This window comes from Mauremys mutica, chromosome 5 (assembly GCF_020497125.1).
Source record: "Mauremys mutica isolate MM-2020 ecotype Southern chromosome 5, ASM2049712v1, whole genome shotgun sequence".
In the NCBI taxonomy this organism is placed as follows: domain Eukaryota; kingdom Metazoa; phylum Chordata; order Testudines; family Geoemydidae; genus Mauremys; species Mauremys mutica.
This window is the reverse complement of record NC_059076.1, coordinates 66,326,101-66,345,476: the sequence shown is the minus strand read 5'-3', so window position 1 is coordinate 66,345,476 and position 19,376 is coordinate 66,326,101. Positions and strand designations below refer to the sequence as shown.

Sequence of the window (19,376 nt, the reverse complement as noted above, 5' to 3'; positions counted from 1 at the left end):
TGCCAGACATAGCAAATAGAATTGTCCTTAACCAAAACACATTTTCAAATCTTCAGAAAAATTCAGTTTGGGTTTGCTATGAAGAATGAACAGTGGTTTAGGGGAATTCTTATTGAATATTTAACCAAATCAGATTGCACATCCCCAGTCATTATTAAGTGCTGACATTATGGTCTGCCCTGTACAACACAGAAATAAAGACATTGCACTGGACCATGGATTTTACACTCTGGATAATTTTCGTTACTATAAGTTTATGCCATAGTTCTACTCAAACCACATGCATGCAGCAATTAATTTCCCCAAGCACTCCTCATGCAAAGCTGTTATTTAAAACAAAAAAATGTTTTCTATATACTTGGTTTCTCATATTTGTGTATGTGGCTCAAAACTAGATTAAATGTTTTCAAACACATCAAACACCTAAAATGGATGGGAAAGTATGGGCCAAATCCTGCAAAGTGTGAACTCTGGCAATTCCCACTGACTTCAATTAAAGTTGTAGATGCTTAGGACCTTTTGGGATTTGGTCTGTGTTAGTTGTCAGAACTAGTTAGATCAAATAAATAAATAAATAAATAAAACTGTTCCTGAGGGTTGCATAAGATTTTGTAATCACGGTGTTATTACACTGCCTGTAAAAAAAAAAATGTTCTTCATTTCCTCTTAGGTGACAAATGGCTACAGTTATTCACACCAGCTTCAAATTGCTCACTTCTTGTGCTGTGCAAGAGAGGAATGTATTGTGCAGGGAGTTTGGTCTGATCATATCCATTTTGTTGTTATTTTAAAACCCTGCTAAATTTTCTATACGGCAAATGAAAAAAGAGGAAGCCATTCATACTGTATTCTCCTCCTCTGCAGGAAGAGAACAGGAGCATAAAGTGGGATGTAACTTGCACCCTTTGTTTCCAATCATCCCAAGAGTAAAAAACCTGTCCACAAAGAAAAATGCCCTCAAAATTGTTTAACTCCCATCTGGGAATGGACCACTTACATGTGTGCATTGTTGATTGTTGTGTGGATACACAATGGAGATCTTGCATATTGTTGATTGATTTATAAAGTGAGCTATGTCTACATGAACAAAATGTACAAAACAGACAATAATGAAGAGAAAAATACTCCTCCTATGCCATCAAATCCTTCTCCCCAACCACGAAGGTCAACTACACCTTATCTGAGCTGAACTTTGTCCTGGTCTCAGTCATCTAAGTGCCAGATTTGGCTAGGCACTGGTCAAACACTGATGCTAAACTGTGCAGATATGGAAAAAACAAGGAAAATCTGTATATCTTCTTCACATTAAAGGACACCATATACCCAAATTTCCCTACCACCTCCATGCGGACACTCACAGATGTTGAAAGGAGGATGAGAAAACAGAGCCTTGCAAAAACCACTACAAGAGCTGCTTTGCAGGCAACTGCACCAAATCACCTTCTGAGATTGACTGAAGAGAAAAGAATATCTACCTTAACCAAGGGCTGAGGACAGCTAACAAAATCTCATGGGCAATAGTATCAAATGCTGTTAAGAAATCTAAAAGAGTCGGTATAGCCATCTGGCTATTATCCATCACCAGGAGGATATACCAGCTCATGGGAATAGCGTCATTTCCCCCATGATCAACAATAAAGATGGACTGGAAGGGATCAGTGAAATCCAAGGCCTTGAACTGATACCAAAGTTGCCTCTCCACAATCTTCCACAGATAGGGAAGTTTATGAACAGAACAATAACTGACAAAATATCAGTGTCAAGACACGACTTCCTGACCAAGGGCCTACCAGCTGTTCATTAGAGGAAACTGGAACCTCACCTCTAATTGGGAGGCATCTACAGTATTTAACACCAATGGATCCTATATTTCCCTACTTAATTTTACAAGATACGAGAGCATGAGTTCAACAGTGTAAAGTTTCTGGTAGGCTTCACCAGTAAGTGGACAGAAAATATTATTGCTGTGTCTCTTAGTGCCTCTTTCTGGTACCCTGAAGACTACCAGGTTTTTGTCCAGACCTTCACAGCTTTTCCTCTGAACACAATGATTCCAACACCGAGACAGGCCACAGTTGAGTACTCTTTCAACCCAAGGTGGACATCCTTTTGGACTAGTTACTAATCTGAACTCCAAAGACTTAAATGACAATGTGTGCCAAGACGATCTCTTCAATCAAATGGTTACAATTATTGACAAAGAAGATGGACTGGGTGGAAAACCAATCTTCATGTACATGTTCCTTGCTGAACTTGACCTACTTATCATTGTTCGTCCACATCAAACCCCTCCTTTGTAGTGAAGCCTATAAAAAAACTTGACAGCGGTTGGTGCACTGAGACCATAGCCTATCATGCTGACCAATACTGTTGCCTTGTTTCTTTGTACTCCCTCACCTATCTGTTTTCTCCTGTCTTATACTTAGATTGTAAGCTCTTTTTGGTCTATGTTTGTAATGTAGCACAATGAGGTCTATGACTAGACTCCTGATCTATAACTAGGGCTTCTAGGCATTATGGTAATACAAATAATTAGTAATAATAATTCAGAGGTTACAGTCTAAAATCTCCACTAGTACCTCCAAATGTTCAGTGAAAGAATCTGGTCAAAACATGCCTACAAAAGAAATCCCTTCAGCCCTGGGCCAGCCTCTACAATGGCAGCCATTCTAGATTGAATCCACAAAATATAGTAAAGGAAATGGAAAATTCCTCACAAAAGGAAAAACTACTTCTAAGCAGAGATAGCTGAAAATTAGGAGGCTGTCACACACTCTACAAAGAACTATCTGCCTATTTTACAGAAAAGATCACCGAATCAGGGATAACCTAATAGAAAGTATGTAATGCTACCATCCCATCTTCAGAATCTGAGATTCACACAACAGGAAAGCCTACTAACATTAAAGACCATCCAAACCTTACCCATAGTCCTAAGGATCTGGAGTGCTGCCTGGACATGCTCTAATCTGACTCAGAACCTTACTCTCAACGTGCTCCCATAGAGTAGCAATAGACAACTGCACCTCTCACTTATCAAGATGTGTGAGGCTATATTGTTCCTCTCATGTCCTATTTAATGCATCTATGGAGTTACATGGGGGATCTTGAGATGTCAAGGTCTACCGTGTTAAACGTATGTAAATATACTCAACTATGTAGCTTCTTCACTACCATCACCATCACCCAGCTGATCCAGCGCCTATACAAAATCAACTCCTAGATTGGGGTGGCCAACCTGTGGTTCCGGAGCCACATGTGGCTCCCCAGAAGTTAATATGTGGCTCCCTGTATAGGCACTGACTCCGAGACTGGAGCTACAGGTGCCAACTTTCCAATGTGCTGGGGGGTGCTCACTGCTCAACCCCTGGCACTGCTGCAGGCCCTGCCCCTACTCCACCCCTTCCTGCTCCCTCCCCTGAGCGTGCCGTGCCCTCGCTCCTCCCCCTCCCCCCCAAGCCTCCTGCACACCACAAAACAGCTGAACTGGAGGTGCAGGGAGGGGGAGGCGCTGATCAGTGGGCCTGCCGGTGGGCAGGAGGCACAGGGAATGCGGGGGGCTGCAGACGTATCACGAAAGCTCATGCTAAAATAAATTTGTTAGTCTTTAAGGTGCCACAAGTAATCCTGTTCTTTTTGCGGATACAGACTAACATAGCTGCTACTCTGAGACGTATTACTGTGGCTCTTTGGCAATGTACATTGGTAAATTCTGGCTCCTTCTCAGGCTCAGGTTGGCCACCCCATCCTAGATGGGAAAGTTTCTTGCTGAAGCTGAACCTGGGAAAGTTGAAAATGATACTAGTGGGTAGAGGAATAGTCTACTGCCTAAGAACTCTGAGGAAGGAAATATTTTTGGGGCCTGCATTGGTCAGGGCAGAGGAGAATAGAAGAGCCCAGAAAAGAGAAAAGTAGGATTTTTTGAATCAAGAGGGAGAACTAAACATTAAAACTGCTACCCTCCAAAACATATGTTTGAGCTGAATGCAGGAGGGAGCAAGGAACACAGAGACATGTTTGGTAAGCGTTTAGGTAACAACTGAAAAAAAAAAAAACCCAAAGTGACACAGAAAGGTCACACCTGCTTCTGGGTGCAGTGAGAGCTTCAGCATCATGCTTCAAAGGATACTTACAGACAAGGTTGAAAAGAACTTTTATTTATTTTGAATGGTCAACCTGGAAAACTGCAAGATATAAATTTCTCCATATAGAATCACTGGTGAATCAGAGTTAGAGAGTTAATACTATTATTTTCACAAACTTTTAAAACAACAAAGTAGTAGTAGCAGAGCTCATGTTTTTGAGAACAATGAATGGGGAAGATTTAATGGCTTGATATAAAGCAGATCTAACAGTGTAACACCTGGCTCCCATCACAACAGTGTTCACTTTTCTTTCATGTTTGAATATTGGACTAAAAAAGCTGACTCTGCAATATGATCTACTGTTTTCAAGGCTAGAAAATACAATAAACAGTACAAACAGGTGAAACAGGCAACTTCAAAACCAGGTGAATGCTGTCAAAAATATTTCACAGAAAGGAAAGAAGATAAACCTATAAGCAAAGTTCTCCCCCACTCCTTCATTTTATTATAATGGGTTTTTGACAGTGTAGATTCAGTTTGAAATTTTCTGGTTTTTTACACGCTGAAATGTTTTCTTCTCTATTTATCATGTCAGAATGAAATATCACACAATACACAATGCAGGCTATTAGACAGATTTTGGATATTGATGGGATAAAGCCCAGAAATGGAGGCAGAAAAGCTTACGCAGTGCTTAGCCATCTGGGTATACCATAAAATGAAACTAATACTGATAAGCATGACAGTATTCATGGGTCCACATATAAGCCAGAAACATCTACTTCTCAACAGACTGGAAAACAAAATTCCTAAAGCAGAAGCAATTAGGCATTTTTGTCACCTCTGAAAGGATAAAGGGTAATGGGAAGAGAAAAAGTATCATGATTCAGATGGTGCTCCCAATGGTTGTAAAGTATTGTGTGGAATACACCATTTATTTGACACAACCAAAAAAGACATTATGATCTAGAATGATCCACTCCTGTCACAGCAAATAGGAATTAATCATGTCGGGGAAAAAAAAGCACTCGAAGAAAGCTTCTGAGCTCCCAAGAGTCAACACTCGACATGTTTGTAGGGATGTAGAGATGCTATTTTCATCATCACACTGAACATTCTGAAAATAACACGCCCTCAGACTTGATAGTTATATGAATTATGGTATATCTTCATACCTTCAGCATGCAAATGTTAATTCAATGGCAATGAAATGTCATTTGGGGTGTTTTTAGTTTGATGGAAATAGCACATATAACAGTAACTCATGCATCATCTTTTTATTATTGCAATTATAAATTGATGTCAATGAGAGTCACACCTGCATAAATGAGACTAAAATTTATCCCATAATTCATAGTTTAAGTGGGAATACATCATCTTTTTTTTTTTTATAAAAGACTTACTTTCCCATTTCTTAACCAAAGCCTTCTCTTTTAATACATAGTTTTACTACTTGATCTTAATATTCAAGATGTGTATGTGTTTTATATTGTTCCACTAAATTTACCTTAAAGCATCATGCAAGAACAAGACATAACAATAGCCCCATTGTTTTATCTTTGATGGTAGTCTAGAGAAACACACAAAAAACCCTATATAATATTTTAAGAAACATTTCACAGGTGACACAAACCTACAAAAAACAATTAAATCCTTTATGTATCCCACTGGGCTTTAGTATTGCACATTTCATAGAACTCTTTCATCTGAGATCCCTGCAAGACCAAGTCACACTGACAAACACAGGAAGAATGGCCTTTGAATGTATTTGCTTTTGTCACAATATTAGTGTTGTCTATTTCAGTTTAGAGTGTCTATTTATAGTCAACAAAACATTTGCACTAGAGTTACAGATTTTAAAAAAAACATTTACACAGAGGGACAGATCCAATTTAACTATGACCATTTACACCAGTTCAGGATCTGCCCCAGATTGTTTGAATTAACTATATCATAGTTGGTAGCCTCAGAAATTGATTTCCCTTTTCATTATATTACTTTACAAGGACTACAGCTAAAATTTTCAAAATGATTAGTGATTTTGGGTGCCCAATTTGAGATATCTTAAGGAAGCCTGATTTTCAGAGCATGGCTGATAAGAATCTTCTGAAAATGTGGTCCCTTGAAAGTGTCTTACATTGAGTTTCCAAAAATTGAGACACTTAAAATTACTAGTCACTTCTGAAAATGTCGGCCACATACATGCATACACACACACACACACACACACTGACTCACTCACTCTGGCACACATGCACAGAAGTCAATATAAATAGATAAAGTTGTATTTTCCTCCAAACAAATGTTACAATGATCTGTTTCCTAAAAAATGCAGTGCCAGTAGTACGTAGTTGTGCACAGTTATTTCCAGAGTGGAGTTTTGCTTCTTTCTATAAGAGCAGAACTGGAGCCAGTTTAAGCAATCCTGAAAGTAAATTTCCTTGTAAATTTCACATAGATATTGCCTAAATAAAGTAAGTGTCATGACAGTATTCTTTTAAAGATAAAATGCAAAGGAGGAAAGGGAAAAAACATTAACTTTGCTTTGCTGTTCATCTTTAAGACCGATCTACACAAGCAGAAATCAAACCCATTTTCAAAAATGGCTTAACTAACACAGTTTCAGCTACATACTTGTGCTAAATTACATTGTTTTAACTCGTATTTCCACACTTCCTCTTTAGAAACCATGTTAGAAGTGTTTTGAAATACTTGGAATCCTGGGTCACATAAGCTAGAGTATCTCATTATCCTCCACAGTGTTCTCTTGTCAAGAAAGGTAGATCGCAGGGGTGTTGCGACTCACAGAGCAGGGCTCTGCACCATATAAGGATTGCATACTCCTCGAGCAGCACATTCACAACCTGTGCAGAATAGCCATCTTGTCCCACTACCAGGAGGCCTTTCTCAGCCTTGGAGAAGGAAGCTGGATATCCCCTTAATCCTGTTTAAAAGGTAACAAATGGCATTTTTAATGAAAAAGGTTAGTTTGAATTTGCAGTACAGTAACTCCTCACTGAACATTGTAGTTATGTTCCTGAAAAATGCAACTTTAAGTGAAACAATGTTAAATGAATCCAATTTTCCCATAAGATTTAATGTAAAGGCGAGGGGTTAGGTTCCAAGGAAATTTTTGGGGGGCAGACAAAAGGCATTATATACTGTACAGTACTGTACTGTGGTGGGGAGGTGTCCCTGGCTTACCTCTGGGGCTCAGGGCTGGGGGTACAGGGTCTGGGAGGGAGTTAGGGTGCAGGAGGGTGTTCAGGGTGGGGTTGCGGGGTCTGAAAGGGAGTTAGGGTGCAGGATGGCATTCAGGGTGGGGGCGTGGGGTCTGGAAGGGAGTTAGGGTGCAGGAGGGCGTTCAGGGTGGGGTGTGGAGTCTGGGAGGGAGTTAGGGTGCGTAAGGGCACTCAGGGTGGGGGTGCGGGGGGAGGCTCCGGGCTGGGGCAGGCAGGAGGTGCAGAGCACTTACCTGGGGCAGCTCCTGTTTGGTGCAGGGTGTGTGCAGGTGGCTCTGCACAGCGCGGCACCGCTCCCCTGGCTGCGATTCTGGGAGCTGCCCCCTCCCAGCAGGCAGGGCCACCTGGAATGCAGGGCCCTTTGGGGGCCCCGGGGCCCTCGCCTGCAGCTCTAAAGCCCCTTTGGCAATGCAGCCCTGCGAGCACAGACTGGAGGACTCAGGAGGAGCAGGGGCAGCCGTGCAGCCAGCGGCTGGAAAGAAGCGGCGCTTTCCCCTTGAAAGCCGGCTGGAGAGAGCTCGCTCCCTCCCAGAAAGTCCTAAGCGCCACCAAACAGCTGTTTGACGGCTGGGGAAGCGCTGGGAGGGAGGGAGGGGGAGGAGACAGAGAAGAGGAACTTGTGCAATGCTTCCTTGTAAAGTCAGCCAAACAACATTATAAGGGAGCATTGCACAACTTTAAATGAGTATGTTCCCTAATGGAGCAGTGACATAACTTCGAAACAATGTTAAATGGGAGGATGGTAAGTAAGGAGTTACTGTAGCTACTTCTCTTTCCACCTCAAAACAGGCCACTAACTGATAGCTGATGCCATGCACTAGTGGGCTGCAAAACTTCAGCAATTCAATAACAGTCATTTAAATTCTATGATTTATTTGGTAAAAAAGCAACTGAAAGCACTACTTAATGGACTGCTTTGTCTTTTGCTTTTCATTCTTAACATTTTAGAGTCAAACCCTTTTATTTTTCAAATCATTTAAAAGGAAATAAAATCAAACAATTTGTTCCCAGGCTGAAATAACATTATGCCCAGTTTCAGCCTGGGTCAAAATTTTAACTCTTTATAAATAGAAATTTCTAATAAAAATGCTGAGATGACATTCTTAACTACAGTAATATGAGAAAATGCAGTATTACGTAACTGAAATTCAATCAGAGACTAAAATGAAAAGGTGGGATAATATAGCAACTAGACTTCATCAGATGCTGGTTATTGTGAGCATTTTATGTACTGTCTCAGTTACAGTATCCTTGCCTCGAGTGGACCTGAAGCTGGAGTTAGGCTGATTTGGCTTTATCTATGAAAGAAACTGCATTTATAAGTTTTCAAGGGTGATACAGTCTACTGGTAAACAAAATAGAAACGGTGGCACAGGTTTTCAAGAGAGTCCAGTGTTCACATAGGCACCAAAATAAGTAGCCATATTTTCAAAATTGCTCAGTATGTTTGGTGCTGAGTTCTTTTGCATATTCAGCCATGAATGTCACAAAGAGAAACAAGTGCAGAACTCTTGAAAAATCTAGCACCAATTGCGGATTCTGAAAATTTGAAAATCTGGCCCTATATGAACATTTTTACTGACATTCCCCTACACTGCACATGACAAGTAAATACTCTCATGGACTTCAGTGGGAATTTTGCCAGCAAAAGGATCATGGGATTAGACCACAAATGGGAAATTGCCATTTTTCTCTTCTTTTCAGTATCTAAAACAATTTTTAACTTCAGTGTTTAACATTTCTGATGTGCACAATAGGCTATTCACAGAATAATTCAAGTGGTAATTCAGTTGTAGGCACAGCACCATCAAGCAAACATCCAAGAGGATCCCATGCCAAGTTAACTCTGTTAATATAGAGCTGAACAGTCTGGTCTTATATAGAATGAAGTTATAGCTTTGTCCTGAAACAGGAAATTTCTTATGGCCTGATCCTGCCACCTTTAATTGCATTGAATATAGTACCTTAACCCAAAAAGCAATCTCATTAGTTTCTATAAGGTTGCCTGTGGAGTAAAATGATATTCAAAGTCAGCCTATTGTAGAAGAACTGGACCCTTATTTTGTAGAGAATAATTAATATCCCTTGATGAAAGTCTTTTCTTCGTTACGTCTTTTTGTACTCTTTACCTAGGCATACTGAAGACCAATAGAATTACACTGTCTGAAATAGTGTAAATGAAAACAGAATCAGGCCCCAAAAGCTTTACTTCATTCTCCAAATGGAAACTTTAGGGCACAAATACACTTCTCTTTTAAACTGACCAATGTATAGGTAAGAAAATGGTTAAAGTTTCTTAAAAGCATACAAAATGTCAAAGATGTATTTAGGGAAAAGTAAAAAAAAAATGAGGATGTATTCCCCTTGATCAGTGATTCACAAAGCATCTTTGCGCCACAGACAAAAAGATACATGAAGCGTAGACATCAGAAGTAATACTTAAAACAGCATAATCCATATCACTGTAAGTACACATTGCAAATTAGAAATACAGTGCGGTAAATGGAGCTACTGATGCCACAGTTTGTATTATCTTAACAGGTGATTTTTTTAAAAAAATATGCATTTACTATATTTGCCTAGTTCTTTTCATCTCTCCTTTCCATTCAAATAAATTGTAAAGCGTTCACTAATGGAATGCCAGACTGTTTGTTTATCATCAAAGTACCTTTTCAATTTTAACTAGCTTAAAACTAATATGTATTTGTAACCAATGTACAATTTTAATTAACTTTTTAAAGAAAAACCTGAAGGTTTTAAATAAAATAATAATGCTGATACAAAACACATTAATTTCAAATAACGTAAGACAGATTTCTACAACAGCAAACCTTCTACAACACTGAAACCAGATTTCAGTAAACTATATGACACAAAAGAATAAAATCACCATGGGCAGAACAACTGTAGAAAACTACACGAGTGAATCCCTAACTCTTGGTCTTCTACAAATATAATTTCTCACAGTACTGTGATGTTAGCCACTGTATGCCAGATAACTGTAGGTACCACAAGTTAGGTATCAAACAATTTAAAAATATAATAAAATAAAAATCTTTTGACTCAGGAGTTTTCATATGAGAAGCACAATACTTAATCAATGTGTGTGATGCATTTACCTATTCAAACCTCTTCTCAACATTACTTTGAGCCTGATCCTACAAGCTTTGCCTTCAGTGCCAGTGTCCACTATCCAAGAATGCAGGACAGAGCCTTCAGTATAACATATTGGTAATTCATGCTCCCAGCTGATTTATAGAGATGGGAAGGTTGACTTAAAATACTAATTTTGCTTGTAAGGGCTTTTGGAATCATCTTATTCAGAAAGTTATTGTGTGGTTTAAACAATTTCCATCTTTTTTTTATATTACACCAAAGCCAAGTATTTACTTATTAGTTGTATTTATTTGACAAGTTTAGTATGGAGTATTTTTCCAACCATTTCAGTATCAAATAATTGGTCTTATTAGAACTTTCTGTAAGGTCACTCAGATTTTACAAATGGTCTTATCATTGCATAAACCTTTTTCTGTCAAGATGTAGACATGACATGTTCTAGAACAGAGGTGGGCAAACTATGGCCCGTGGGCCACATCCAGCCTGCAGGACCGTCCTGCCTGGCCCTTGAGCTCCCAGCCAGGGAGGCTAGCCCCAGGCCCCTCCCTCACTGTCCCCCCTCCCCGCAGCCACGTGGGCAGCACTCTGGGTCACAGGGTTGCGCGCTCCTGCTGAGCAGTGCAGCAGCGTGTCCAGCTCCAGCCAGGTGGCACGGCTGCCAGACATGCTGCTCTGAGCAGCATGGTAAGGGGGTCGGGGAGTTGGATAAGGGGCAGGAATTCTGGGGGGCAGTCAGAGGACAGGGAATGGGGGGTGGATGTTTTGGAGTCCCAGGGGGCCTGTCAGGGGGTGGGAGTATGGATATAGGTCAGGGGATGGGGAACAGGGGTTGGATAGGCGTGGGATCCTGGAGGGGCCTGTCAAGGGTGGATAGGGTAAGAGCAGTCAGGGGGCTGGGAGCAGGGGAGGTTGGATGGGGGTGGGATCCCGGGAGCGGGATCCCGGGGGCAGTTAGGGGTGGGGGGTCCCGAGAGGGAGCGGTTCGGGGACAAGGAACAGGGGGGGTTGGATGGTTCTTGGGTTTTGAGGGGAGCAGTCAGGGGGCAGGAAGTGGGAGGGGTTAGATAGGGGGTGGGGGCCAGGCTGTTTGGGGAGGCACAGCCTTCCCTACCCGGCCCTCCATACCATTTTGCAACCCCAATGTGCCCACTCCTGTTCTAGAAGAAAGTTACTGCTAATTATATTAAGCATCCTGCTTGTGTACACATTGACATAACAATGATAGTTTACCTTCAATTTCGTGCACAGTTGATAATTCTTGAGGGAAAACATGTTTCATTATGTCAAGATTACCTAATGAAAAAATTTTCCCTCAGGAATTATCAACTGTGCAAGTAGAATTGTAGCTGTTACACAAATTAATTCTCAAATATATCTTTATCATCAGAAATCTGATCCACTCTATTGACATCAGTAGTAAGACTATAATTTACGTCAACAGCTTTAGATCAGTCCCCAGTTCATGCAGTAGATCCAGATCATGCAAAGATTTGTGCACGTTTAACTTTATGCACTGTGAATAGTCCCATTAAAGTCAATGTAAATTAGTTATTATAGTAGTAATTCACACAATAAATATATTATTAAGTATAAGGAACTAAAATTAATTTCAGTAGTTATTTAATGACAAGTAAAATAATAATTAATTCATCAAAATATTTAGAGACTAGTCAAGATTTAATTGATGTGTATCTCACGATTAGCAGTTAAACCTAACTCATCTGATAGTTTTATTTTAATTAAGTATCTTCAGAAATATAAATAGGATGTATATTTAAGACACAGACAAGATTTGTGCAATAAATGCAAACATGCAATGAAAATCTGGAAAGTCAAGCTGTCAAACCAAAAATGTCACTTATGTGTAATTCCCCAACTTCTGGTTCATGGCTCTGTGTATGTAAATTTAAATATCAGCAAGAAGCAAACAGGTACAGCAGGGACAGAACTATCACAAGGAACAAGTGTTCTGGGTTTGATTTTTGTAAGGCCACCAGCAGCAAGAAAGTACTTTAAAGGCTGCTAAATTTCTTGATATTAAGTGAGAAGGTAGGGGGAGGGAGGATTGTTTGGGAGTGTGAGAAGTGTGACAGTTCATATAGCACACCATCCACAGATATTTTTAAATCATTTTTATGGTAGATACAGTTTGGAGCTTGTCAATTCTAACTATAAGGAAGTTCCATGACTTTCCTGTGTAGAGATTTGTAGGGGAAAAGAAATGAAAAAGAACTAACAGGAGAAACATGAACAAACCTAAGCATAACTATTGAAACATTTTCTCCTCTCCTTAAAAACAAAACAAAACCATTATTGTGCAATATATTTGCTTTTGGTCCAGAGCATATTTACTCCACATAAACACAGATACATCTCTCCTGGCTTTCCTAGAATAGTCTATTTTTTTAAAATATATTTATTTTTAAATGTTTTTACTGGTGATGTTCTAAATGCTATTCTCTTAAGAATTCCATCTGTAGCATTATAGTACAAAATAGCTAGAAAACCAAATGCCATGAATACCTCTCCTTCAAAGCTGCTGGTTGATGATATAATGAGAGGATCTGAGATTTATGCATGAATCAGCAACTCGTTGTCATAATGTCATGGTGCAGTGATCCCTGCAGAGCTGTAAGACTTTATTTAAAATGGAAATGCTCAACCCCCTCTTGAGCCATCAAGATTAAACCTCCAAGATCGTACATATATTACCTCTGTGCCATGGCTACTTTATGAATAACTTGTTACTGTCATTGAGCTTTTACATTACCCTGAGAAAACTTCTCTTGAAGGGACTCAAATCTCTTTTTAGGGTAAAAAAAAATCAGTGTTCACAAAAAAATTGGTACTGTTTAGTGTTTGTAGGGTTAACAGGAAGATTGTCAAGGTTCATCACCTCAGCTGTTTTCTGTTTTGATGTAATTACACAACAGAATCTATTCCTGATATAGTAGATGATGAGTGATTTCATTAGTTGGGTTAGATTTAATTATACTGTGCTAAGGACTAATAGTTCATTGTTCTGGATAACCTCCAGTTTTACGCTATAGATCACCGCCAATACTGTAACCTTGTCACAACTATTAAACACAAAAGCTCCCAAATACCAGTTTGTGGTGCATAGTAGTGACCTTGTTACTTTCCTTTCCCCTTTACTTCTTTCCCCGATTTACGTCATTGGAATCACCTACGCGCATCGAAATCTGCTGCTTCTAGCCCGCTTCCCCCTTAGGGAGAGATTGTACTCTCGCTCCTGAGTACCACTCACGCTTGTCTAATCCATGTAAGGGCTGCACAGCCCCTCAATGAAAACCACACACCAGAGCCTCACCTCCGGCATGAAAGAAATGGTGCTACTCGATTGACACCAGCTGCTGAAGATTTGCTCTCAAGTATTTGCTAAAGACCAAAATGAACCCTCCCAAACGACAGCTTGCGGTATGTGTTACACAACGTAGTGCAACCTGTGCTACCCAAAGCAGAGCCTCCCTCCCAACAAATCTGTCTTTTGGTCATCATCTACGGATCAGAAGGACTCATTCACTGGACTGTTTGCTGCCTGTTTCGACAACTGACAATCGCGCATGCCTCCTTCCTTTGTCTGTGCATGTGGGAACGTAATACTTTAAACAGTACTGCTTTATGTAAAAGCCACTCGTTCCATGTATAGACTCAATATTTACGTGCAATTAAATGTTTTCAATAATACATAAGATCTTTAACTAAAAACACTTTTTGAGCACCCTGCGTCCTGGGTTTCCCTTGGCTTTCGTTATTTTGGGAGGTCCTTTGCTTACACGGGCCATTATTAGGTGTTGACGTGTCTGTGTGCGTGCTAACTTTTGAAATGTGTCTCTGTTTCAAAAGAATGATTTACAGACATTTAAAATCAACATCCAATGCTGAGTAAGACTTCCTGTTCTCTCAACAATTTCATTTGGTAGGAGAGGAGTTGGAAAGGCTGACTGCCTGTTGTTGGAACTAGTCTGCCATCTGCTGGATGCTTAATCTATGTCTGACATTTTTGTCTTCGGTCTGTGAACCTACTCTTAAAGGTGCAGAATTCCATTTTTGCAAGTACTGTGTAGAGTTTCTAGCGGTCAAAACAGCATTTTGTTTTATTTAGTCACTGCCATGACTACTTTGAATAGTAACAGTTTCTCCTGAATATTATTATTACTGAACTTTGGTTAAGGCATGGGCTAAACTAGCAGAAGAGCACCTCTGCTAAGCAAGGTTGATGAACTGACTATCTTAAAATGACTGGGTAAAGATCCAGCAGCAGTTTCCAATATCAGTTTTATTTCACCTGTAAAATGCTTTGTAGGTCACCACAAGAAAGCAGTCTGAGAGAGAACCAGATACAGAACCTCAGTACTCAATCAAGAACGAATTTCACAGGATGAGGTAGTGGAAATGGTAATGGGGCGGGGGAAGCTAATTTTGAAACGTTCAGTATCTCCAATTCTAAATGAACTTCTAATTTTATCTGCCTCAGCAACTACTGGTCTCCAGTATCCTCTGATGGCTAATCACAAACCTTTATTGGATGGTAATCGAAGAAGTACTATTTCTAATTATTTTTGGTATGTGCCGCTTGATTCAATCCAGAACCAACAGGATGCCTGCACTAAACGGTCACTTATGATAGATTTGAGAGATACTACCTGCTCTTACTTTACACACTTTAGCTTGTCATGGACCGGGTTTTTATCCTGGACACCGATCTTCAAGTTGCTCGAAAATGGAAGTTTGGGATTTGGCCACACAAAGAAAAAGGAGAGCCCACGATATCCTCAGCCTACTGAAAGCGTCCGATATCCTCAGCCTCTTTAATGGCGTCAGAGCCTTTCATAAATCCCCCCAGAGGTCCCATAAATATTGTAGGAGTTGTCTGGAGGAAGATATTTAAGATCAAGAACGAATCAGGTACAAACATCCAATGTGGTTTATTAAGGAAAGCGTGATTCCTCCACTTTCTGGAAGAAATTTAAAAGCAGCCATGTTTGCCGTTCGGGATTGTTAGCAGCAGGAAAATCACTGGTGCTGCTTTAACTAAATCATAGTCAGGAGTTCATTGACTTGGAGTGGAAAAGCAAGAAAACACAGAACAATCATTCAGGCTGACCTTGAATTTTGTCAGGACTAGGATTTTAAGAAATATCTAGTTCAGTTGTCTAATTTCCAACAAAATGTCTTGAAAATACTACCCAGAAACAGCAAAGAATCCTGTGGCACCTTATAGACTAACAGACGTTTTGCAGCATGAGCTTTCCCCTGGGTGAATACCCACTTCTTCGGATGCAGAACAGTATTAAGTCCCTGGCGTCTCCCATGATATTTGATGAGCTGAGACATTGTCAATTAAATAAACTGGGCAGTTCTCTCACATTATAGTAAATAACTAATGCAATAAAATTATGGAACTAGCTGGCTGTTGGAGGAAATCTGTGTTTTCCCCAGCCATTACTACCCTTATTCAAAGATAACAGCAAGGTTTTTCTTTAAAAAGGTACCTTCTTCCTTCATTCCCACTTTTGAAGGACATGTTAAAAAAACGAGAGACCCTGGCTGAGTGCAGCCTACACGCAGAATTAAGGGAAACTTCAGTGTGACCATGCAATGCTCTCTTCGTAGTGTACAATAAGGAACAGTCAGTTTCCTAAGCTAATATCAATGTGTGTTGCCTGTTTGTCCTTGTAAACGGTGTCTCTGCAGTGGGCTCATTTTCACTGCAAAAAGATGTGTTAGGAGAGCAAGACTGAAAGCTGGAGACTATGTAGGAAGCCTTTCGGAGCATGAGGGACAAAATACAGCTTGTAATGCTCCACCTGGACAGGTGTGCCTTTTTAGGGCTCCTGGATTTGTTACAATTGTCATTTTAAACGGTTGTTTGGGTTTTCTACTCTGTATCGCACGGTTTCCCCTTAAAGTTAGAATGACAAATTGCAGCTCTAATCGGCTGAGTCTGAGATGATTTTTCTCGTTAGGCAGGCGCCTAAATGGGCGTCCTCCCTACCCCCCCCTTTTTTTTAAAGGTGTTGCGCCGCCACTATACAATCAGGGAATCTCACAGGCCAGACTGAACGTTCATAATTCATTCCCAGAACTTAAAAGCGCCTTTCTCATTCAAGATACTATACAGGTTTAAACAATCCTCCGACACTGAAACAATGCAAAATATGGGCGTAAAACCATCTAATCGGAATCGGAGTGTACACGCATACACCACTAGATAAAATTTGCAAATGATTCTATAGCATACGTGATTGCAAAGCACCTTACTAGAGGAATGGCTCTCTCTTTTCATCGAACTAAGACTAAACCCCTGACTCCAGCTATTTTGATATACCCCACTCAAAGGATGTATGTATTTGTTATACACTCAGGCAGATTTATGATGTTTTCTTGATGTATCCTTCTTTTACCAAGGAAACGAAAAACAACAGCCTCTGCCGGAGTGATTTTAAAACGGGGGGATGATCATGACTCTCGCGTCTACATGCTCAGCCAAAATTGTTAATCGTTCAATCAACCATTTCGGATGAGGTCATGTGGTTTGCAACCTACGATGTTCGTAGGGACTTTTCAGTGCTGGTTTTACTGTGATATTTTTCCGCGTGGCCTTGGCATTTTACCTATTGTCTGAGCCGACTGCAAAACAACGGAACTCGGGGAAACAAACAGGAAATCCTGAGGATGGGAAGGGATGGCAGCTGTTCTGGCCCTATGAAATTACAATACAGTAGATTATAAGAAAACCCCAGAGTCTGTGTCGGAAGAAAGCATCAGTTTTCCAACAGTACAACCCTCGAGGTAGCAATGATTTTATACAGGGAGTAAGCGGGCTCCTTCTTAATGTGCATTTCCTCCCGAAAATCCGATTTCTTTGCTGGTCTCTTTGTTAAGGTGCCCCCTGCCACGCTGGAGGGGTTCCTCAGGGAGGCTTGAATTATTGGGGTAATGGAAGGAAGAGGGAGCTTGATGTAATATGGAGAATTGCAAACAATAAAATGGCTGATCCGTGTCTCATTTAGCTATTGATGCTCAGATCCGACCGGATCCACTCGCGTTTGGCTTCCCTCGCTCCCGATCGCCTGGCACATCCTGCTTTATTTGCCAGAGCACCGCTGTACCACACCAAGGCGGAAGCCAGGAACGCCGCGCAACGGAGCTAGCACTGCACAGCTTTCGTGGGCAGCAGGCTCTCCCAGTTAAGTTAAATTGATTAATTGGAGAGTTAAATGGATCTCCGCTTAACAGCTCCTAGCTAAGCTTGGAGCGTTTAATTTGCTGAGCCTGCCTGTCCAGCTGGACGGGGAAAGCTAGCATATGGTCCCACGCCATGTGCAGTAAGCCAGGCTTATGTAATGTATGGAAAGAGCCGAAAAGGAACCATTTTAAACCTGGACCATCTGTAAAGCAGTGTGTGCAATCCGCGTGGGAGGCGCCCCTTGAGCCCCAAAGTCATCGCCAGAGGAGCGCATTAGATGGTCGCGTTCTCCCCGAACCTGCCCCGCAGCTACCGGGGGGGGGAGGGGGGGCAAAGCCCTGCGCAGCCTGCACACCACCCTCTCCTCTCCCACCGCCCCATTCCCAGTGCGCACGCGCCCCTGCTCCCCTCCCTTCCTCCCCCCCCCCCGAACACGAAAGAAAGGGGTCCCGGCGGTCTCACGCCTCCCCCGGAGCAGCCCTGTCCACGGTTGTTTGAATGACACGAGCATTCGTTACTCACAAGCATTGGTGACGGCGAAGCTGTTGGCTACCTCCAGGTTGTCGATGTGGGGCGTCAGCCTAAACTCTGAAGTGGAAAATTGAACCATCCCTACCCGAAATGCACTGTATTCCTGATCGGCACCCCTCGGAAACAACCCCCCTGCAGGGAAACAAACACACATAGAACAGAACAAGAGACCCGGTCAGTACTGCAAAGAGAGAAGCTTCAGGCAACAGGGGCATCCCCCCTGGGGCGTCGCACCGCGGGGAGCCGCTTAGTCTCGCTGCCAGGGAGAGGGGCAGCTACATGCACGCTCGCTCCGGGGCGGTGGAGCTCTGCTAGTCAGCTGTCGCGGGGGGCATGTTATTTGTCGGGAGCCGTTGGTTCTCCATCAAGCCAGAGAGATGCGAGTCTCTAGCATCGGCAAACCGCTATCGGATCAGCTACACGATTTCGTTTCTGTTTAAGGCAAAGGGGGAATAGCCATCATTTCTGAAGGGAGGAGGCGTCATACAAAATCACACACACACACACATGTGTGTGTGTATAATACATGGCATTCAGGGCTTGACAGGACATGAATACGCGAGCGCAATGCCAGCTGTGAATGAATGAATAAATAACCCCTCCAAATTAAACCTCAATCAGAAAAAAATATCCTCCCAGGCAGGGACACCTACCTATTTGTATGCTGTTAGAATAGACCCCCCAAATCAGTCCCCAGAACACAGGAGCCAGGAAGACAGAAATATGCATAATCTTGTGCATTTCCATGAAAAGTAGAGCATCCACGAAGCCACAAACGATCCCTTTCCTCCTCCTAGTTCTTTGTCCGTTCTCGCCAGCGAATTAGATCCTCTGCAATGTTGGCCGAGGGACCAGACCACCCAAAGAAAGGAAAATAACCCCGACGCGGCGGAAGAGGGAGACGCGTTTGCACAAGGTCTGGTCCTTGTCCCAGCTCCAGAAGTAAGAAGGCTGCTTGAACGCTGCCGTGGTCCCAGTACATCCAGCACACGCACATGCACTCACACACTCGCACCCCCTCGCGCTAGCTCACAGGCTGGGGAGCGGGGAAGAACCTGGCGCGCGTGCGCGAGCAGCATAGCGCGCGGGAGCGCGCGCCCACCCCCACTTTCTCTCCTTGCCCCGGCCCTAGAGCGCGGCTTGCGCGGCTCGCCCGGCTCAGCATCAGGGCTGCGCTGCTGCGGCTGC

General features: G+C 42.0%; 1 protein-coding gene across 1 annotated transcript in view; it reads right to left on the bottom strand.

Moving 5' to 3' along the window:
* Window positions 1–19,122, bottom strand: part of GRIA2 (glutamate ionotropic receptor AMPA type subunit 2) — a 127,984-nt gene extending 108,862 nt beyond the window's left edge. The window contains 2 exon segments of the mRNA XM_045018888.1: window positions 18,180–18,320; window positions 18,842–19,122. Of these exon segments, the coding sequence (XP_044874823.1) occupies window positions 18,180–18,320; window positions 18,842–18,935 (235 nt within the window). The 5' untranslated portion in view covers window positions 18,936–19,122.
* Between the last annotated feature and the right edge of the window lie 254 nt (window positions 19,123–19,376).